This window comes from Euprymna scolopes, chromosome 10 (assembly GCF_053919585.1).
Source record: "Euprymna scolopes isolate OS-2025 chromosome 10, ASM5391958v1, whole genome shotgun sequence".
Classification (NCBI taxonomy): Eukaryota; Metazoa; Mollusca; class Cephalopoda; order Sepiida; family Sepiolidae; genus Euprymna; species Euprymna scolopes.
Genome location: NC_136491.1, coordinates 43,979,051 through 44,002,714, shown reverse-complemented (window position 1 = coordinate 44,002,714; position 23,664 = coordinate 43,979,051). Strand labels below are relative to the sequence as shown.

Below are 23,664 nucleotides of genomic sequence, written 5' to 3'. Positions count from 1 at the left end.
CAACTGAGTAGCTTTCTGCGATATGATTTATGATAGAAACGAATGAATTATTTCCAAATTTTTGTCTCCTCATAAATTCTATCAAGTAACTCCCGGCTGATTCCACAGTCTTTATTGTTGCATTATTTTGCTTGTTTCCATATCATCTTCACATGATTCGTAGTAGTCTTCATCGTAAGGTCTACTAAATTAAGGTTGTGGTTCTCTATTAGGTATTAGAGCCCTTCTGATCCTAATTTCCAGTAGGTTTTCTAACAGTCACATACGACTGTTGTCCTCGGCAGAATGTACTTTAGGGTTTCAGCATTATGGTTTGGCACTGTCACCAAAAACCCTCCTTTTCAGTGGGGTCACATCTTCCAAAGACTCAGAGTGATTAACTGTTGTCTGCTGAGATTTCCATTGGCTAAACACACAGTACATTTGAAAAGTCACACGGTCAATCGATTTTTTTTTTTTTTTTTATTGGCCGAGCGTTTTTGCCATATTCTGTCAGTTTACGTAAGCTACCAGGATATGCTTAGGCAACATTCACAGAAATACGAGTCAAAATCAAAGTGTAGCATCTGTTCTTCAGATGTTAATGGTGGAGAAATCCTTCATGGTTAATATATTTTTTATTTTTGTTACTGACCATAGTGCCTCTTTTTTAGGAGCTGGTTTCCCCCCCCCCCATTAAAAACCGACCTCATGTCTAACTCTGCCCTCGCGGGGAGGCAAGTAAACAAAAAAAAGAAAAAATGCAGAAGAATAGAGAAATTAATTTAGTTTTCCTCAAGCCCGACAGAGAAGAAAGGGAAGTTGGTATGATGTAGATATTAGCTCTATTATAAACACTAGCTTGGGTGCCCAGCATTGCCCAGGAGGTGTGTGTTGAGCAAAATAAATAAATAAATAAAATAGTAGTAGGCAGGCTCGAACCCATACCATGAAGGAGGAAAAGAATGTGAAAAACAAAAAAACCCTGAAATCTTTGCTGTTGGACCCATCGCCAAACCGGAAGTGATGAAGGTTTAAATTAAGGCTTGTCAATCAAAAAGAGGGGGTGACTTTTGAAAATACCGGCAAAATAAGCGACCCCTCCCTGTAGAAAAGTGCCCAGTTGAGGGTGAAGGAATTAATATTTTTGGCCAATTTTTTTATATTTGTCGTCCGAAGGGTTGAGCTTCAAAATGATACTGATCTCGTGAAAATCTGTTGCCTCTGTCGAAAGTTTTGCGATACATACAAACATAGATACATACATACATTTAAACAGATAGGTGAGACTTATATTATAGATGAATATGTGCGATCACTGCGCAGGCCGTGATCATCCCACTCGTTGTGCTAGTCCAAGATTGTTGTTTGATTCAATCAGTGCTGCAACATATCAATTTTCCTCATAAACAAAAACTACAACTCCAACTTAAAAACAATTAAGAGATGTTTATTTTATTTTATTTATTCTTTAATTTGTTTTGTTTTTTTTTAGGTTTAAAATGGTACTAGTTTTCTTAGGTTGAATAGCAGACTTGCAAAATGAGATTTTTGCCTGACCAAACCGAAATATAAGTTAGACCAGCACAATTTGGAGCTCAACTTGCTTATTGAAGGTTAAAATTTGACTTATATGCACTCAGGGTGGGTCAAAAGGGTAAATTAAACAAATTCAGAGAGATGTCTCTGATTGCCTCAAAATGGTTTTAGTAATTCAAGCGGATGTAAGCTGGGAGTCATATGCGTAGAAACGGTTTTAAACACTTTTCATTTTGTGGATGAAAAGGTAAACTTTGTTGCTACAAAATAACTAACTAATGTTGACGTAAGCAAAGACATACACGTGAAGTTGTCTCATAAATCCTCTTAAAATAGAAGATTCAATGTTTCTGAATTTTTGAAATGAAGATTGATAATTCGTGTTCAGACTACCGTTCTTCGTTTTTATTTTCACAGCGTTTCATCAGATGTAACCTTTGATCTTCAAGTGTATCTTGTCAAACTCGGGAATCTGCACAGAATTTTTAATGGAATGCTTTATTTAATCCACAAAGGTAACATGCTCTCACTCCATCAGCCATGACTGAATAGAAGTCCTATGTAATTTGCAATTGTATTCTGAGTATTTCAAAGACTTGTGGTGTAACGGATAACATACTTGATAAAATTCTGTTGCAAATTACACTCTTCTAGACGTTGAAGGTTCACCCCACTAAAAATACAATCACAAATTATTTTGGACATCTATCTGGTAATGGCTAACAGAACTTGAGCATGCTACCTCCATGGATTTAAAGGGTTCGATTCAAAATTTTGTGCTAATTCCAGAGTTAAAAAAAAACAAAAGATTGCAGCATTCATCAAGATACACCTGAAAAAAGTCGGAGATTACATTGGCCGAAAAATTGTAAAAATAACACTCAATATGAGAACAGTAGTCTGATTAATCCAAATAATAAAAGATTCAAGTATTTCCGAGAAAAGGAAAGGGAAATCTGAATCCTATTGAAATGCACTTTTTTTCTTTGTCAAACCAAAAAAAAAATAAATAAATAAAAAAATAGCTCTCTTAGGAACTCTTTCTAAGTATCTTTTTTGATTGTTAGAAAATCAGTTTGCCATACTTGGTGTTATTTATAAATTCACATGCCTCGGGTGAATTATTTTTACCTACCTGTGTTTTCTGTAATCTTTCAAATATCTATTTTAAGATTTGTATAGGCGAGATTTATCTTTTCAAAATAAAAAATAAAAAAAAGAAAAAGAGGGGAGAAAAGGGGGGATAATCTGGATTTAGACGTTTGCCTTTCATACACAGATTTGCGCCATTTTCTATTGATAAAACTAAAATAGTTTCGTCCTAACACAATGTCTGTATTCAACATTTACCCGCTTTTTTTTTTCTTTATATTACATTAGCAGGGCCACCCGGCATTGCCCGGGACTAGAGTGTGACATAGCTTCTAACACCCCCCCTCTCTCTCTTCCTCCCCCTCCGTTTTCCCCTTTCCATCTCCACCTTCTTCATCCAGCTCATTCCTTTTTCTGGACACACACACACATACACACAACTCTAATCAGCATACGAGAAATAGCTGTGAAAAAAATCAGAGTACTGTTGCATGATCCTTTTATAACCATTTTCATTTTGATATTTTTCTCAAATTTGCATAAATTTGTCCCTAGCTTCCTTCCATATTTCCTGCTTTATCAATATTGAACTTGACAGGTAATACAGCAATGTCAAGGTCATCAGGATCTATTCTAGTTCCTCTCTGAGAAAAGGGGTTAAAAAAAAAAATAATGTAGTAGACAAAGAGAAAGTTTGCTGATGTAAAGTTGCTTTAATCTTTGGCCTTCCCGACAGGATCGCAGTGTAGTATCTGTTCTGATGTTACACTTTACTTTTTCTGTCCCCGATCAGTGGAGGAGAAATACTTCATCACTGAGACAATTTTTATTTCTATTTTGGGAGAGCTGGATTTCCCCACATTAAAAACCGAACTTGTGTCTAACTCTGCCCTTGTGAGAAGGCAAGTAAATAGGAACCTGGGCCCTTGTATCTATGGAGGCTGCTATTGGAACAGTGAGTGGCTAGACATCACTCAATCGACTTTAAATCCTAAGATGTGGTTGGTCTTTTTAATTTTTATTTTTTTCACTCATTTTTACTCCAAGCAAGGCATATTGCCACTTTGAACATAAAGAGCTATTATTTGGGATTGTGTCTAACAGAGAACTGTGGGGAATTGAGTAGCGAGATGTCTGTCCACATTACATTTTAACTTCTGCAGGTTAGTACAGCCAGGGAAGCAGGAAACAGGAAAGGAATTTCAAAGTCTAGCAGTCTGAGGAGAGAAACTTTCTAGCATCTAGGAACCTCAACAGCAAAGGGGGGGATTTTGCTGCTTGTTAGGTTAGTTTGGAGTACGTACGTTGAGGGAACACAAGTGTTAGCATATTTCATTGAAGTACTTGTACAACAAGCACAGAGATGCAAGATTGCAGCAATGAAACAAAGGTTAGAGCTTGGCTGATAGTGCAGGATCTATTAGTGTTGTGGGAGGTCATGTTGGTGATGTTCTTGACATATGATCAAACATAGTATACCTTCGGGATCTCTTTTTTAAATTCTAAGTGTGAAAGACTAGTAGTAGATGTACCAGTCCAGATGTAGCAACAATGCTCCATGCATGGGCGAATTGTGGCTTTTTAAAGATATAGGGTGCTCTTTGGTGTGAGTAATTTTCTAGCATAGTAGAGGGAGCCTACTTTCTTTGCAGCAGCCTTTGTGAGAGGCACAGTGAAAGGATGGATGGAGTTTGCTCAGCTCACTCTGAGTGAATGCTGCTTTACATACAATTCCAACGAAACAAAGCTACATATCCACCATCACATATTTCTCTTTGATTGTTTATCCCTCTCCCTTTCCACAGCAGCTAGATGTGGCACAACACTAGCTAGAAAGTGGGAGGAAAGGAGCTCCCTAAATCGTGTCACTTTGACCGGATACAAAAATAGCTAAAAATGGAATTGTCGGTATTCCCTGGTAAAAGTGCCCCTGGCAATCAGTGGTAAACAAACCCACTCTCTCAAAGGAAAGGTATAATAGTATACACACAAGTTTCTGTAAAGCCGTCTCCATAAATAATCAAATTTTACCTACTTTATACACCATTAGTGATTACTACACCACCACCTTACATTTACTAATCCTTATCCTCGAGTGGCTTTCGGGGCTTGATAAGTAGTCACTTCCAAATAAAAAAAAAATATAATAATTACTCTTTCACCCATTCATACTCCGGGAGGGGGGAGATAAGTTACGTTGCCATCATTATGTTATTGTGCTGTTATAGAATTGAATTTCTAGGAGTCAGATTTTTTTTTAATTTCTAGGAGTCAGATTTTTTTTTAATTTCTACGAGTCAGATTTTTTTTTAATTTCTACGAGTCATTTTTTTTTTTTTTAATTTTTAGGAATCAGGTTTTATTTATTTATTTATCTATTTATTTTTTTAATTTCTAGCAGTCGGATTTTTTTTTTAATTTCTAGAAGTCGGAATTTTTTTAAATTCTTACAATCAAAGTTGAAATATTTTTTGAATTTTAAGGATCTTCCAAATCACATCCTTACATCATTTGTAGACATTTATGCTGACGACACTACCATTTATGGTAGCACATCTAAGACAGTAAACGACCAAGTTATCTCTAATTCTCTCTCCTCTGATCTTGAGCACGTAGTACAATGGGGTAAGGAGTGGCTGGTTACTTTTAATGCATCTAAAACCAAGCTTCTCTCTTTACATCATCAACATTCTGATCCACATCTGGCATCAATTGAAATGAATGGCTCTCGTCTTCAGGAGGCCTCTAGTTTTGACAAGCTTCTGGGCTTGACCATTACTCCTGATCTTAAATGGAACATGTATATCAAATCTGTTGCCAAGGCCGCTGGAAAAATGGTGGGATCTTTCTATCGATCCGGTAAATATCTCACTGCTGATGCTATTCTCTATCTATATAAGAGCCAGGTACGTCCAAGGATGGAATACTGTTGCCACATCTGGGCAGGAGCTGCTAGAAAGGACTTGGCCTGCCTTGATAGAGTTCAAAATAGACTTCGTAGCCTCGTAGGAGATGTCCTTTTCTCTTCCTTGCAACCTCTATCTCACAGACGAGATGTTGCGAGTTTGTCTCTGATGTATCGTTATTTTCATGGAAAGTGTTCGACTGAGCTTCAATCTATGGTCCCCCCTCGCCAAACTTTCACAAGAAACACTTGTCTAGCTGTAAAAACTATCAATAATTCCCCCCACTCTTTATCTGTGCCTAAACCTAAACGTAGATTCCATGAACAAAGCTTCTTTCTTAGAACTGCACGCCTGTGGAATTGTCTTCCGTTTTCCTGCTGACTACAATATGGTTGTCTTCAAGTCTAACGTAAATAAGTTCTTGATGAGCCGTTCCATATAAGTTATAAAATTTACCAAAATTTTCATTACTAATGATTACTATATTGTCCAATTTCTACTGTACACTCTTTAACCCTTATCCTTGAATGGCCTCTTGGCCTTGATAATGTGGTGATGCCTATGTAAAAAAAAAAAAAAAGGGTTGGAGTCAGGATTTTCTTTTTTTTTTTTTTTTTTTTTTTTTTAATTCCAGGAGTAGAAGTCGTCATTTTTTGATATTCTAAAAGTCCAGAGTTGGCCATTATACTTTCCAACTGTGTAACTCTGGTTTGAACTCCACGATTCTATATACTCCAACGATTTTCCTGTGCTAATATTGTCATAAAGTAAAGCCTATTCACTTTCCTGATATGATTATCTACCTGCATATATTGACATACATTTTCTTTTGCTTTTTTTTATCTTCTCTTTTTCAAGTGACTTGGATTTTCTTTGTTGTTTTTTAATCATCTTTACTACCTGTTGTATTATTCAAACAGTTTTCCTTTGTCTCCTTTAACACGGAACTGTACACCTTTCCCTCTTTATTTTATTTATTTATTTTTTTACAACTAAATGTTAGTAAAATGTAAAAATAATCAAACATCGCGTCAGATTTTCAAGGGGCGTTCTTGAAAGGGCCTTGTTTTCTTTATTTCCTATCTCAATTTTTTTTTATATTTGCAAAAATAACTTATCCTTTATGATGTCGGTCTGTTGACCAAAGCTAGTAAGGAAAAGCAAGTTTTCTGTTTTCGTCTTTTACTGTCGGCTACTTGGGGAGATACGAAACGGTTAGTTAAGCAACATGACGTAGGAAAGATGAAACCCAATTCGAACACAGAAAGGAGGGAGGAGTGGTGAGAGGCAAATCTGTTGACAAAATGTAAGAGAGAAGAAAAGGATAATTTTTAATCTGAAGACTAAAAACAGGAAATACGATTACTTCATTATTTCGTACTCCATTACTAACTCTAACCTTGAGTAAATTTTAAAAGAGATTCTTCATGTCTATTCATATATGTATATCCATGCCTACAATATCATTCCAGAACCATCTGACCAATTCTTTTGAGAGTTGGTTTGTTTTATCCGTTTTATGTCATATCAATCCCCTGTTTTTGATGATGTGATTTTTGTTGTGAACGGTTCTTTACTTATATACGACTAATTGAACACAAGCTGTTTCTTTTTTTCTAGACTTAGCTAGATTGAAAATGTAGGTTCTGGATAGTATCAATGCGTCATGGAACAGAATAGTAGATCTTATCGGATTTGAATTTGTATAACTAATTCCATAATCCTCAAGTATCCATTTGGCCAATTACACCACCCACTTCCCTAAACATCTGTTAAGATTTGGTATAAGTCTGTTTGAAACTGAAAATATATTCTTACTTCAATTAAATTGTACTTACCTTTTAAATGTGCAATTAATTTCATTAGACTGGGGATTATCATCTATGTATATCCATGCTTATAATATAACTCCAGAACCATGTAACTTTTGAGGTTTGGTTTGTTTTATTCGTTTTATGGCATATCACTCCCATTTTTATCATTTGGTTCTTGTTGTGAACGATTCTTTACTTATATACAATTAATTGAACACAAGCTGTTTTTTTTTTATACTTAGCACTAGCAGGATAGAAATTGGAGATTCTGGGTAGTATTAGTGTGTCATAGAACATAATAGTAGATCTCTTAGGATTTGAACTTAGTCTAACTGATTCCATAATCCTCAAGTATCCATTTGGCTAATTACACCAGTTCACTAGTCATCTGTTACTAATAGAGACTTGGTATTTGTCTGTTTGAAACCGAAAATATACTATTGTATTAATTCAGTTTACTGTTATGGGCGAATACAGGATGGAATGATAAAATTGTCGCTATAGAAAAGACCTAAAGAACTATTACTCTGTCTCCATAATAATTTAAGTTTTGATTCCAAAGCAATAAATTTGCTTTGATTTCGATTTTGACTTTACAACTTCGATATATATGAGTATTTTTTTTTTACAAATCTATTTCATAAGGATTGATGTGAGAATTATTAAATTTAAAAAGGAGATGATCCCCAAAGAGGTATAATTAAGAGATAAAAAAAATAAATATAACAAACATTTGCTGTATTTATGCTTTATTAAAACATTTCACTTTTAATTTTGTCGATTTCAGATGACCTTGACGATGTTATGGGCTCTATCAAGACTGAGCTTGAAAGAGGCCTACGACTTGGAAACCAGAAGGTTATCAAAGCGGCTTATGCTAATATTCAGGTAAGACACTAAGAAGCAACTAAATAAGTTTAGAGAAAGGTCATACCTATAACAGGCCTGGCATATATGCAAGTAGGACCCAGAACTAGAGCCAGGAATGGTTACTATTCTCACAAAACTATGCTTGGTCTTTGTGCAGTGTGGGTCTAATATTAATAATGATAAAATATGATTCTATACTACTGCCCAAAAGACTAAAAATCATCATCATCATCGTTGGTTTAATGTCAGTTTTACATGTTAGCATGTTTGTAGAAATTGACTTCCAATCTAGTACTGCCCAGATCTTCAATTATCCCTCTTTCCCTCAAGTCTATTTTTATCACTTCTTTCTGTGTTTTCCTTTCCAAATGAACTGACCCTGCTACCTCAACTGTTTTATATTTAATAATCCAAGAACTCTCAGTGCACATTCAACGTGACCATACCATCGAAATCTACTGTTCTGCATACGTCTCCCTAGAGTATACAAATTTATTCTTTCTCTGAGGTCATCAGATTTCTGTTTTTAAGACTTGTTACATACCCATTGTGTCATTATTAGGGCCATGACAACAGCATATTCTTTTTATTGTTTTGACTCTCGAGAGTGTATCCATTCATATCTTATATGCTTTTATATAGTGATGTGATTAACTGTGTCTGACTGTGTCAGATATATACTTGAGAGTCAAAACAATGATAAGAATATGCTGTTGTCATGGCCCTAGTCATTATCATAGCATTTCTTTTCATGCAGTGCATGTTTGCAACCCTCACTGGCCAGGTTTCATGTCCATACATCATCAATCTGTGAAAGATGACAAAAGTATGTATCATCTAAAAATGGTGACTAGCTATATACAATAACTTCTCCGGAATTAATTAGGATATAAGACAAGTGTAGTTTCTTTATCTTTTAGACATCATCTAAAATAATGCAAATAGAATAGATATTACTCATTGATATATATATATATATATATATATATATATATATATATATATATATATATATATATATATATATATATATATATAATGTACCTGAATATATTAAAGCAGATTACAATGGTTGTCCCTAACATACATCAATGGACATATTAATACTTATTTAGTGACTGCATTAATTAATAAATCTAAGTGTTTTTTTTTTCTTTTTAGCCTTAAAAGACGGACATAACTTTCCTAAAAACCTGATATATAGGAAAATACTTGTATTTTAATTACTAATATAAAATGTGTGTTGTCTGTTTACATATCCATATGTAAAAATAACTTGCCTTCACATTTAACACCAAGGGAAGTAATTCAGTAGCTACTCAAAGCAGCTGCTTCAAGAATTAGTTTTCTAAATACAACTGTTTTCTTTTTGTTTCGTTTTTTTTTTTTTTTTTTTTGTTTTTTGTTTTTTTTTCTAAGTTGTTTTAATTATAAAATTTGTGGTCGTTGGGAAGAAATGAAAGTATTCCATCATTTTCACAGAACAGGCACACAGATACTAAAATAATACAAGAACAGAAGAAAAGGCTTACAAAGTCTTGAATCTCTTTAATGTTAAGACAAAACATGGTAGGAGCGTAGAGAGAAATCTTGGATTTACTTTTGGCAGCTTTATAGCACTCACTTCCTCCCTATTTTGTCATTTCATCCTCACATTCAAGAATGATATTTCTGACAAATGGGGAAGAATTACTGTTTTCTGATTCAGCTGTTTTGAGTGGGCGATATGTGGAGGTTTCAGTCTTCTCATAGTATTTCTCATCATTCAACTATCCATCTCATTAATCCCCTATCCTCGAGTGTTTTTTAGACTTGATAGCTAGCGGCTCATTAGTGATTAAAAGGGGAGGTAAATAGCATACAATGGAATTATGTGGGGTGGGTGGGATGAACTAGTGCAACTGCCATAACAATGTTTCGCCTGTGTCAAACGCATGAACACAAAATAAGTTACGTTAGAGTAGCACACACAAAAAAAAAAAACAATGTCGATCTAGCATTTGACATAGTGACATGACATCTAGGTCATTTCCTTTTGACCCTTTGCTTTTCTCTCTCCATTTCCTTTTCTTTCTTTTCTCTTCCTCTTTTGCGACTCGACATGACACGAACAGATGTGAAATAGCATCGCTCCAAAAGATGCACACGAAGAACAAGTTTCCCCCTGCACACATACCCGAAGTATCACTATGATCAGGAGAGAATGATTCACTATGATGAGGAAAGAATGATAATGGCCGCTCAAGATCAAGGCCTGATGACCAACGCTTTTAAAAAGATGAGCGGTCTCAGCAATAACAAATGCAGGTTCTGCCACACAGAAGTAGAGAGTGTGAGCCACCTGACATCCAGTTGTAAAGTCCTGTTGGGGGACGGCTTTTATACAGTGCGACACAATGGAGTGTGTCATTATCTCCACTGGACAATCTGTAAAAACCTGAATATCCCATGTACATGCAAATCCTGGAAACATGTTTACCAGAAAAACAGTTGGAAATAAGTCATACACCATCTACTATGACTACGAAATTCCTACAGCTACATACCTAGAAAATGGGGCTATTAAGCCTGACATAGTGATATGGTACAAGAAGGAGATTGTGGCAACCCTAGTTGAAGTAAGCGTCCCTAATGATGCTGGTCTTAATCGAGCAGAGAGGGAGAAAATAACAAAATACCAGGGACTTATATACGACATGAAAAAAAATTGAAATCTTAAGAAGGTATGAATCATACCAGTCATTATAGGAGCAACCGGGCTAATGAAAAAGAAATTAAAAAAACTATCTGGCGAATATACCCAGTGAACCAAGTGCAAAGGAAATACAAACAATAGCACTTAAAGGGGCGGTTAGAATCTTAAAAAGATCTCTCGGTTGGAGTAACTAAACTAATGGGAGAATGTTTGGCATCCGGTAAAATGCCCCACTTCCAGGAAAAACAAAGTGATAAGAAAATTGGAACAAAAGGTAAAAGAACCATTAATGTCTGCCATGAACAATCGAATGAAATGTCTACAGCAATATTAACAAACTTATCAGAACTTTACCTGTTCGCACACATTTACACGCAACAAACTTTTCAAGTTTATGCATGCTCACATGTCTACCATCGCATACACACATTTTATCCACCACAAGATTGGTGACTCCAACATGATCTAAACACGCAACCTTCTGATCTGGAAAGCAGTTCACTGCGACGTCGCAGATCTGCTTCACAATCTACCTGGTGTTACTACCGCCGTCATTTTATGGATAAGGTACGCAAATGCAAACAACCTTGCACCCATAAGAAACCGGTATGCTTTTCTGTGAGATACCAAATATCCGCATGGCAAGTCCATCAAATGCAATTTTTGCAGACCTTTTGAACCAATTTTCTGAGCTCACCCAACCCTTTTCCCACACGGAAGACATCAACCATCATGTGCAGCATCATCATCATCATAACTTATGGTGCTTCCATGCATACAAAGCCTTGAGGGCTGTCCCCGAAAAAGTTAGCCCTGGCTCGCTCAGAATTTCAACACATGATGGCTTTCAGCATTCCATAGTCATCCCCACTTTACATGGTACCAAAGAAATCGGAGGGAGACTGGAGACCCTGCAGAGATTATCACGCTCTGAATGCAGCATTTTAACCCTTATCCTTGAGTGGCCTCTGGGCCTTGATAATGTGGTGATGCCTATGTAAAAAAAAGAAAAAAAAAAAGCAAATGTTGCTGACAGATACACGATTCCATACCTGCATGATTTATCCACCTCTACATTTTTTTTTGCGCATCGACTTAATCCGTGCATATAACCAAATTCTCGTTGCCAAGGAAAACATTAATTTCAGACTATTTGAATTCATCCGCTACCTTTTGGACTGCGTAATGTCGCCCAGGCATTCCGAAGGTTTCTCGATAAAGTCCTTCGTGGACTGCGCTTTGTCTTTGCATATATCGACGACATCCTCATCGCAAGTTCCTATCAGGAACAACACTTCGCCCACATAACTGATGTCTTCCAACATTACAATTCTATAGATTAAAAATTAATGTTATGAAGTGCGAATTTAGTGTCAACTCCCTTGATTTCCTTGGATACCAGATCAGCAAGTCTGAATTTACACCCTTGCCTTCAAAAGTGCAAGCAGTTCAAGATTTTCCTGTACCCATCTCCTTGTATCAACTACGTCATTCCATTGGACTTGTGAACTACTACTGTCCGTTCATTCACAACCAAAACGAAAACAGCTGTTCAGACAGGATTTGCAGCGATCCGATGGACCGAAATATCTTGATGAAGTAGAAGCATTGCAGTACAGTACAAAATATATCTCCAAAAATAAAAACCAAAGCATAAAAAAAAACTGCTAAATTGTGCAACTGGTAAAACCAAACAGGAAAACCATGTAAAAAAAATAAATTTATTGGACTTAAGGAGTCAGTCGGATACAAAAAAATTCCGACTCTGACTCCGACTCCTAGTACTCTTAGAAATCTGACTCCGACTCCAGCTAAACCCCCCCCCACTCCATCTGACTCTGCTCACATCTGTACACCCGTACACATGCATTTTATCCACTACACATTTTTCACTCAGTAATGAGTTTTGGAAGATTGTTGGTAAAAAATAATCATAAAAGATAATCATTTTATTATTTCTAGCTTCCACTTGGAAAAATCACTAGCAAATGTAACTGTTTCACTTGCAACATAAAGCCTTGTTTATGTTTGACCTGTAAATTTGTATGGAATTCGGAATAGAATTGAAGAAGTGGTCGTGGTTCGTTCTCATTCTGTTAACCAGGTAGAAGTTTAAAGTAATTAGTAGTTGTATTCTTAGCTCTGAGGATTGAATATTCAACCTCCAGAAGACCATCACTTGAACTGATTATTATTCATCACTTTATCCATTGTGCCATGGATACATGTTTTGTTTGTTTGTTTCATAGAATAATACTGTTTTTGAACAGATTATCTAATCAGGTTAAAAAAGGGTTTCAATGTAATTCAATTGAAAAATAAATTGGGTGACTGCAGAAATAATGATTAATTAATTTATAGCAACATTGTTAGGATCTATCTGATGAAATGTTTAGAATTTCATCTCTATAATCATATTATACTAGTGGGGAGAGGGCTTTGTGTGGGCGTAAAATATGCTTAAATATAATATTTTAATTTGTCCAGATTTCGTATATATATATATATATATATATATATATATATATATATATAGAGAGAGAGAGAGAGAGAGAGAGAGAGAGTATATATAGAGAGATTTTGTATGTATATATATATATATATAGAGAGAGAGAGAGTATATATATATATATAGATTTTGTATATATATATATATATATATAGAGAGAGAGAGAGAGTCGTGATTTCAAAGGTAAAAAAAAAAAGTATTTGGGTGCCATCAGCTAGAATTGAAACCGAAAGTAAAACTGTAACATTCAAAGCTGGCGACGTTACCACTGTACCAACATGACGCTCATATGAACTGATTAAAAATTAGAAATCAAAAATAAACTAAGATGAATGTATAAAATGTATAAAATGTTTTTTCATTTTTGACCCCTTAAAAACTATTTTAACCGGCTAAAGACCCATAAAAGAATGGCCTGTAAAAAAATTCAATCATTTGAGGCCACTAGCGCCGCTCTGCAACTTTTAGTTTTGGAGGAGATAGAGTTTGAAAATGGAGACAGACAGACAGACTTTTCTATATTATATATTCTGTACGTTTTTTTTTTATATATATATATAAATTTTTACATAAACTTCTGATTAAAAGAAGAGATTACCAAAGATACATGACTAGATAGTATACCTTTGGTTTACCTTCTGCATCCCTTATTTTGTCCTTTATTCCTCACATTCTATGAGCAATGTTTTTAACAAAGGGGTAAGAATTGGTGTTTTCTGTCTGTCTAACACTTATCATTGCCCATTTTTTTTTTTTTATCTTGAAGTAGTATATTTTTAAGCTCCTTATATTAAGTCGCTCATGGCTTATCTGAAGCGATTTGCATTAAAAAAAATATTAAATATACAAGCAGAGATTTCAGTTTCCATTAAAATTGATTTATTGACAATAAGTGAAAGATGTGTTTTGAATTTTTTTTCCGTAGATGTTGGTCATAAGAAGAGAAGCTCTCATGAAACTTGACAACATTTGCTGACCTACTTAGTTTCAGTAAAGTCCATCTCATAATAGTTTAAGTTTAAAGAAAGAAGGGGAGGCTGTTGCTTAATGATTTGTAAAAAATGTACTTTTTAAACAGCAGCATGATGTTTGTATATATATAAGCCTGAAAGAAGTTTTTCATATCTTTACATTTGAAAAGATATATACTAACAAAAAGATGCAATGATTCTTTACAGTGACATTGCTATGAAAAAGAAAAAAAACCCAGCATTTTGTAGTGGGTAAAAAAAAGAAAATGGAACAAATACTTATTACCAAAAGCAAGATAAGTTACTCTTCTAACTGGATAAGTGTTTTGACTTTTTTTAAAAGCGTTTCTTACTGAATTAAAAAAAAAAAAGAAAAAAAAGGTTTTGAAAAAAAAAAAAAGATGGAAACAGATGACCATATGAGGTTTCGAGAATAGCTCAAATATTAAAAATTAGACGGAAATACAGCTAATAAATTGGGCGAATTGTATATTTAGTATCTGTATTTCGGTTTAATTTTAGAATTTTGAGCGATTCTCTATGCGTCATGTGGTTATGCATTGCTATCTTGTTTTTTTTTTTCTTTTACATAGGTTTTAGACACCATTTTTGTTTTTTGTTTGTCTTTTTACACAAAATTATTTTTAAATAAGTTAAAGCATAAAAAACTTATGCAATAAGGAAGAAGAGTAACTTATCTTGCTTTTGGTAACATTTGTTGCATATTTGCTTTTGGTTTTTGTTTTGTATAACCCTTTTTCCGTTTTGTTGACTACACCACAAAATGACCCCCCCCCCCCCGTTCCCAAATGTCACTACTTTGAAGTTTTGAGTGAATGCTTAGGAACATACTTTTTTAGGTTTTTTTCCTATTTTGGAATTAAAGTTTAAAGTAATTAAGAGCCACCATTTTTATTTTTTATCTATAATTTTTTTCTAAAAATATTCTTAAGATGCTTCCAAATAATGGTTCCCTCCTCCTCCTCATCATCATCATCATCATCGATTAAACATCCATTTTATTTGCTCACCTGCGTTGGATAGCTTTAAGAAATTGATTCCTAACTAACTTATCTCTGGCCAAGTCTTTATTTATCCCTCTTTCTCTCAAGTCCATTATTAGCAATTCCTTCCATGTTTTCTTTTGGCCTACCTATGCCAACTGAACTTGCTTCTTGAACTGTTTTAAATCTACTAACCCAAGAACTCATCCATTCTTTCAACGTGGTCGTAGCATCAAGGTCTCATGTTCTGCACACATCTCCTATACCACCCAAATTTAGTTCTCCTCTGTGCTCATCAGATCTGAGCCTGTCTTTAACACCTGCATTACACATACATCACATCATTCACATATATCATGCAATGCATGTCCTCAACCCTCACTGACCAGGTTTCACAACCACACATTGTGAAAGATGACCAACATATGCATCACCCGAGAACTTATTTATCTCCCTGCCACGGCAGGAAGATGTGACACAAGGGTCAGAAAGTGGGATTGAATAGCCAGCGGCTCAGTGGAGGAACACTCTCGCCTGCAAAAAATATCTGTGCAGCCCTATCGGCATTTTATGGTGGGGATGCCTAAGGTGATTAGCAATAAACTAACCTCTTTTCAAATAAGAAGGCAAAGCCTGGGAGGGTGGACACAGAACCAGGAACATACCACAGTCAACAGAGTCGAGGCCATTTTTTTAAATGGCCTAGATTCTGTTGATTTTGGGGCCAAGGATAAAACAATCCTCCGGTTAAGGTAATCAAAAATGCTGACTATATTAGCAGTTAATAAATCTGACATTGTGCAAGTGGTGGTGGTGGTGGTGGCCGTGATGGTGTAAACGATACAATAAGTAATTTTTTTTATTCGTGATTTTTCAGAAATTACATATCTCCATTTCTTTTTATCTTTTTCTCATTCAAATCCTTATTCATTCCATATAATAAATTTTCTAACAGTTTTTTGAGGAATATACGTTTGTCTTTGAGAAGTTGTTTAGTGTCTTCCGCTATTCAACAAAACACGTGTAACTACATCGTTTAGCTAATGGGTGTATATATATATATATATATATATATATATATATATATATATATATATATATATATATATATATATATATATATATATATATAAATAAATGTTTAGAGGTACATAATTTATATATAGTTTTAAAAAAAGTAATAGGCGGAAGTTTCTCGAGAGCTCTTTCGGCTATCATCTCGTCAGGAGAAAATCGATAGCAACCTAAATAATATTGCGTCGAAAAATAAAGAGTTCTAATGGGGAACTTATTAAATGTGCCAAAAGTACGGGGACACTAATTAAATTTATTTACGTTTAAAAACGATTAAAATATTGGCACAACGAGGGAGAGAAAAAAAAAAAAAAAAAAAAGCGGGAGAAAAAATTCAAAGTTCCCCAAAGAGAAACAATGCCTTTGATGTTTCTTTTATGCATTATCTCCACTGGACTTGAATAATGCTGGTTTAAATGAGGTACAGTTGGTTATTGCACAATATTTGCTTCGCAATAGACTCATGAACTCCCGCACGAAAGCACTCTTTCAGGGGCTATCTATTGTCTCTGTCAGTAATAAACGGAAGCTTGTTACGTTCCATTGGATAATTTTGTTGAAAAACAATTTTTGATATGAATGAAAAACTTTGACCTATTGAATTCGGGGATGGCATTGAAAACGTGACTTGAGTTTCTTGTCATTTGTGTGAAATGATGTCAGTGAATTTTTTCGCTCTGACTTCTTTGTTCTCGTCTTAGTTTGTAGTGCGGATGTTTTGCTCTGATAATTGACAGGTATTTGTGTTCTGTTCGCACTGGCGCGCTTGATCTCAGATCACATTGTATTTCTAATTTCCTCCTGTTCAGCCACTTCTTTTTGCAGCTGCTATTGCCTCCCAAGCACCCCTTCCTTCCCCTTTTTCTTCTTTTTCTTACGCAACTACTTCTCTTATGTCCCATAAATAATTAAAACTTTTTTTCTTTTTTTAACTTTTTATTCTCCGTATTAATTTTCACAATAATTCGACGTTTTATCCATTTACAATAGAACTACCTATGCTGGGTATTGCTGTTTGTCTTTTTAGAATATTTAATGTTGAATATAGTAATTTTGGGAAAAGTTTGCTATGTTTCAAGTTCTTTGTATCTTCAAATATTTTTTCATGATGTTTAGTTTGGTTGTTTTGTTCCATGGCATATGAAACCTTTTCGGGATATTTAATGTTGAATATAGGCATTTTAGAAAAAAAAAATTATTATTCTTAAAGTTCTTTAAATCTTCAAATATTTATTTATGGTGTTTGGTTTGGTTGTTTTGTAGAGGAAAATTGTTGCCTTTGTTTTTGACTTTTCAGAACATTGATTGAGTTTTGCTAAGGGAATGGAAAAAAACAAAAAACAACATCAATGTTTGGTCCATTTTTAAGTCAGGAAGGCAGTATCTCTAGGTAGCTTGATCTGGTAGTAGCAGATATGCTGGGAATGATCTTATCTTTATATCAATGGTTCGCAACATTTTTTTTTCCGCACCCTTCAAAAAGTTTCCCTCAAACCTCACACCCTCTAAAATTTATATTGTGTTCAAGAATAAGTTTTGACGAATTTCGACTAATATTTTATTAAAAGAAAATCGTAACTTTATTCTTTAATTTGCCAAAAAAAAAAAAAAAAAAAAGATATGTAGGCAAGAAAAAAGTCATAAATTAATATTGGAATGAACCTTAAAAAAATAATGTCTTTTGGTCCTAAACTTTATGACATTCAGAATTCGCGGTTAGATACCTGGTTGGATTAAAATCTATTCAACCATGTATTTAACGATCACGTAATAATAATACTTAACCCTAAAATGAGAGGTAAAAAGTTAGTAAGTTGCAAAAGACCCCCCCCCAAAAAAAGTAACATATAGACAATATCATAGTTTTTATTTAAACTTTTCTCGCACCACAGGTTGGAAACCCCTGCCCTATATTAATAGAGTCATAAGAAAACTTCACGTGTATAAGTATTTCTTGTGTCAACATAATTTAAAAACTCACACATCATTTTTTTTTTTTTTTTTTAATATTAGTTAAATCTATGAACTAATGGAGATTTGCTGTCGATTTGTAACCGAAACTATGCTATTACTGTTATTAATCTACTCATTACAACTCATTCACTTTGTATTAATCAAATGATTCTGTTGTTGGCATTGGTTTCTCTGATATCTTTCTAATTAGAATTCTTTCTAGAAAGAAATAGAGTACTTACATGAAAGACTACACGAAGGTTGCCAACATCCTAAATTAAATTGTTTCTTTAGAATAAACTGGACTCAAACTTTACACACCCTGGTTTGTGTCATTAGCCACTTAGCCACTGTCTTCCATTAATATACTATAGTACCATTATTCGATGCTAAATTCAATTGGTTAGAGGGATCTTGTAGTACAGGGTTCTCACGGGTTTGAAAAGGCCTTGAATTTTGAGCTTTGTCTTGAAAAGGCCTTATTATTATCTTGAAAATATGGGAAATGTATTGAAAAGCGCTTGAAAATCGCATTGTTTTATACCCAATAAAAATTTGTGTTGGAATATTAAAAATAAAATCAAAATAATTAATACTAAAATATTTTTTAAATATTAATTAAAACTCTTATTTTTTTTTAATATTAAAAATAAAATCAAAGTAAATACATTCTTCTAAAATTGCATCATATTATTTCCTGTATTGGCAATACAAGAGTTATGCCCCTTTATCACAAAACTGCTTGATGTTATCCATATACTTTACAGATGTAGCCGAAGTGAAGTTCAAAATCGAAATAAATATTATAAAAGTATTGTTTTTTTTTTTTTAAATAATTAAATTATTAGTTTTTTGCTTTATTATACCATTCTCTATTTATTAATTTTTGTTTTTAAAACTTGAATTTTGTCTGAAAATTCCTTGAAAATGGACATTGAAAATCTGTATGAATCCTGTAATATCTTTTCTGTTTACATGAGATCAGCTTCTGTGGCATTACCTTCCGTTTGGGGGAAATAGTTTAGTATATGCTCTCTTGTCATGAGGGTAATTCTCCCAGGCATCACCCCCTTTTTTTTTTTGGTTAATGTATTTGGTCTGACATAAGCATTACTTCCTCCCCTGAAAAGGTGTGGATAGTGCAGTATATGTTCATTTTTCATATTACCTCCCTAACATTACCACTTCCTTTTTGAGAAAGGAAGGGGCTTAGTATCTGTTCGATGTCATAATACCACCCTCTCAGGCATTATTTCCTTCTTTCTTGGAGAGGGGGTATTGTAGTATCTATTGTGTTGCCATTATACCATTCTCCCAGGCAGTATCTCCTCCTTTGGAGGGTAGCAAACTCAACATGTACATTAGATATATATCAGCAAAAATAATAACAAAATTAACATGGAAAAAAGAACTCCTTTCTTGTAATAATCAGTCACTACTTAATAAGACCAAAAGCCACTCGAAGGTATCATTTAATGAGATTGCCATGATGAACGACATTGAGTACACTTGAAACAATGGGTAGAAAGGTTTGATTAATGAGTATTTGTTGGTATTGTACATAAAATGACCATGCTGAAACCAGAAGCGAAGTAGTCCAGTGGTATTGTGTTCTACAGATGGTAAGTTCTTAGAAAGAAGCTTCTTTATCAATGCCTGAGTGTAACATTTTCAATAACAAAATAGATGTCTTTATACATACACATGTGAGGTGTTTATACTTGTTTGTTTTTTTATACTCCTCATCATCGCTGTTTCACCTAGTAGTTGCTATAGAAATAAGCTTCTTTTTATGAAGAAAGTATACACAAGGAGATGAGAGTTTTTATAAATGAGTTTCATTTGAAGAGAATTGACTTGGGAGAGAGAGACTAATGTTATTTTAGCTAATTATTTACTTAACTTTCTAACTTACTGGAATGAATGACACACACAGTCAGAGAACATAAGGGTAACATTCTGCTTAGATTATTTCTACATTATTGGTGGTGTCTCATTCACATAGCTTCCACAGAGATACTGATTTGAAAACATTTCTTTCTTCCAGCTCGAAAACATGACCTCATTCACCATTCTGTTTAGTCTATGGTGTTTGACACATCGAATAATGTTTTTTCTTTAATATTTAGTCAAATCTATAATAGAGCTTTAGTATCGGTCTGTCTAAAGCTGTAATTATGCTATTACTGTTATTAATTTACTAACCTAAGAACACGATTTAATATACATAGTTGATTTTTGTATTTTGTGAAATTGTAAATCAGTTATGCACATTCTAAGTCTGCAGTATGCAGATTTAGTTAGTATCCTGATTTTCTTTTTTTTTTTTTCATGCATAAATGACTAAACATTTTAAATGTGTGTGAGTGTGTTTCTGTTTATGTATGCATAATAGTTTTCTACCATCTCAGTGACTAATCAATTAATGCGTGAAGTTTTTTTATGAATACACAAGAATAGAGGAACTATTCAAATTAAACTTCTCAGCTTTCAAGGAAATACTTTTTTTATGTATGTGTTACTGATAATTATATAAAATTTATATGGTTTTTAGTATGTTTATTTTAGTACAAGGCCAGAAGCACTGAATGGCTATGGAACTAGCAAATATTAGTAATAATAATAATGATGTAAAAAGCTATCAAACATTGGGATGGCATAGGGGTATGAGATATGACAATTTATATGGTTCTATTTTTTTTTTATTTACATTCTTTTGTTTATGTCCTTTTTTTTACATTTTTTATTTATTTCCCTTTTCTCTTCTTTTCCAGTTTTACTTTTTTCTTTGTTTTTCTCTAGTATAATTTTTTCTTTTTTCCTTTTCCTTCTTTCTATTTTCTTCTTTTATCATTTTTCTTTTTTCTTCTCTCAATTTACTTTCAAACTCATTCTATTTCACACACAGCCCACAAAATATTCAGTTGCGTTCTGCTAATCTTCCATGACATTGTCCTGAGCAAACACGTACACATTAATTTCTCTTTCTTTTTTTTTTTACTTTCAGAGTCAGAGATAATTTTTTTTATTTTCAGAGTCAGAGATAATTTTTTTTACTTTCAGAGATAATTTTTTTTACTTTCAGAGATAATTTTTTTTACTTTCAGAGATAATTTTTTTACTTTCAGAGATAATTTTTTTACTTTCAGAGATAATTTTTTTACTTTCAGAGATAATTTTTTTTTTACGTTCAGAGATTTTGTTTTTACTTTCAGAGATTTTTGTTTTTACTTTCAGAGATTTTTGATTTTACTTTCAGAGTTATTTTTTTACTTGCAGAGATAATTTTTTTTACTTCCAGAGATAAGTTTTTTTTATTTTCAGAGATGTTTTTTTTATTTCAGAGATGTTTTTTTTTACTTTTAGAGATAGTTTTTTTTTACTTTCAGAGATATTTTTTTTTACTTTCAGAGATATTTTTTTTTACTTTCAGAGATATTTTTTTTACTTTCAGAGATATTTTTTTTTACTTTCAGAGATATTTTTTTTTACTTTCAGAGATATTTTTTTTACTTTCAGAGATATTTTTTTTTACTTTCAGAGAGATATTTTTTTTTACTTTCAGAGATTTTATTTTTTTACTTTCAGAAATATTTTATTTTTTTACTTTCAGAGATTTTATTTTTTTACTTTCAGAGATATTTTATTTTTTTACTTTCAGAGATATTTGTTTTACTTTCAGAGATATTTGTTTTACTTTCAGAGATATTTGTTTTACTTTCAGAGATATTTGTTTTACTTTCAGAGATATTTGTTTTACTTTCAGAGATATTTGTTTTACTTTCAGAGATATTTGTTTTTACTTTCAAAGATATTTGTTTACTTTCAGAAATATTTTTTTTTACTTTCAGAGATATATTTTTTTTTTACTTCCAGAGATATATATATATTTTTTTACTTTACTTTCAGAGATATTTGTTTTACTTTCAGAGATATTTTTTTTACTTTCAGAGATATTTGTTTTACTTTCAGAGATATTTGTTTTACTTTCAGAGATATTTGTTTTTACTTTCAAAGATATTTGTTTTACTTTCAGAGATATTTGTTTTACTTTCAGAGATATTTGTTTTACTTTCAGAGATATTTTTTTTTACTTTCAGAGATATTTTTTTTACTTTCAGAGATATTTTTTTTTACTTTCAGAGATATTTTTTTTTACTTTCAGAGATATTTTTTTTACTTTCAGAGATATTTTTTTTTACTTTCAGAGAGATATTTTTTTTTACTTTCAGAGATTTTATTTTTTTACTTTCAGAAATATTTTATTTTTTACTTTCAAGACATTTTATTTTTTTACTTTCAGAGACATTTTATTTTTTTACTTTCAGAGACATTTTATTTTTTTACTTTCAGAAATATTTTATTTTTTACTTTCAAGACATTTTATTTTTTTACTTTCAGAGACATTTTATTTTTTTACTTTCAGAGATATTTTATTTTTTTTACTTTCAGAGATATTTGTTTTACTTTCAGAAATATTTTTTTTTACTTTCAGAGATATATTTTTTTTTTACTTTCAAAGATATTTGTTTACTTTCAGAAATATTTTTTTTTACTTTCAGAGATATATTTTTTTTTTACTTCCAGAGATATATATATATTTTTTTACTTTACTTTCAGAGATATTTGTTTTACTTTCAGAGATATTTTTTTTACTTTCAGAGATATTTGTTTTACTTTCAGAGATATTTGTTTTACTTTCAGAGATATTTGTTTTACTTTCAGAGATATTTGTTTTACTTTCAGAGATATTTGTTTTACTTTCAGAGATATTTGTTTTACTTTCAGAGATATTTGTTTTACTTTCAGAGATATTTGTTTTACTTTCAGAGATATTTGTTTTTACTTCCAGAGATATATATATATTTTTTTACTTTACTTTCAGAGATATTTGTTTTACTTTCAGAGATATTTGTTTTACTTTCAGAGATATTTGTTTTTACTTTCAAAGATATTTGTTTACTTTCAGAAATATTTTTTTTTACTTTCAGAGATATATTTTTTTTTTACTTCCAGAGATATATATATATTTTTTTACTTTACTTTCAGAGAGCTGAGAGTTATATTTGTTTCACCGTATATAAATAATGATAGAGCTCTTTTTGCATTTTTCCCCAAATAAGGCACAGTGCTACTTTGATATAGGGGGCTACTATCTGGGGAATAATTTGCAAGGATACTATGTAGGGAGTTGAGCAGCAAGATATCTCTTTACATTTCACTTGAACTTCTACATATCAGAGAAGTAGGAACCCAGA

At 32.8% G+C, this 23,664-nt stretch overlaps 1 protein-coding gene across 2 annotated transcripts in view; it reads left to right on the top strand.

Moving 5' to 3' along the window:
• LOC145285960 (mitogen-activated protein kinase kinase kinase 2-like) overlaps positions 1–23,664 on the top strand; it is a 578,382-nt gene that overhangs the window by 453,865 nt on the left and 100,853 nt on the right. For both annotated transcript variants that reach the window (XM_080134486.1, XM_080134485.1), the window contains one exon: positions 8,118–8,218. In XM_080134486.1, the coding sequence (XP_079990612.1) occupies positions 8,118–8,218 (101 nt within the window). The remainder of the gene's footprint in view (positions 1–8,117; positions 8,219–23,664) is intronic.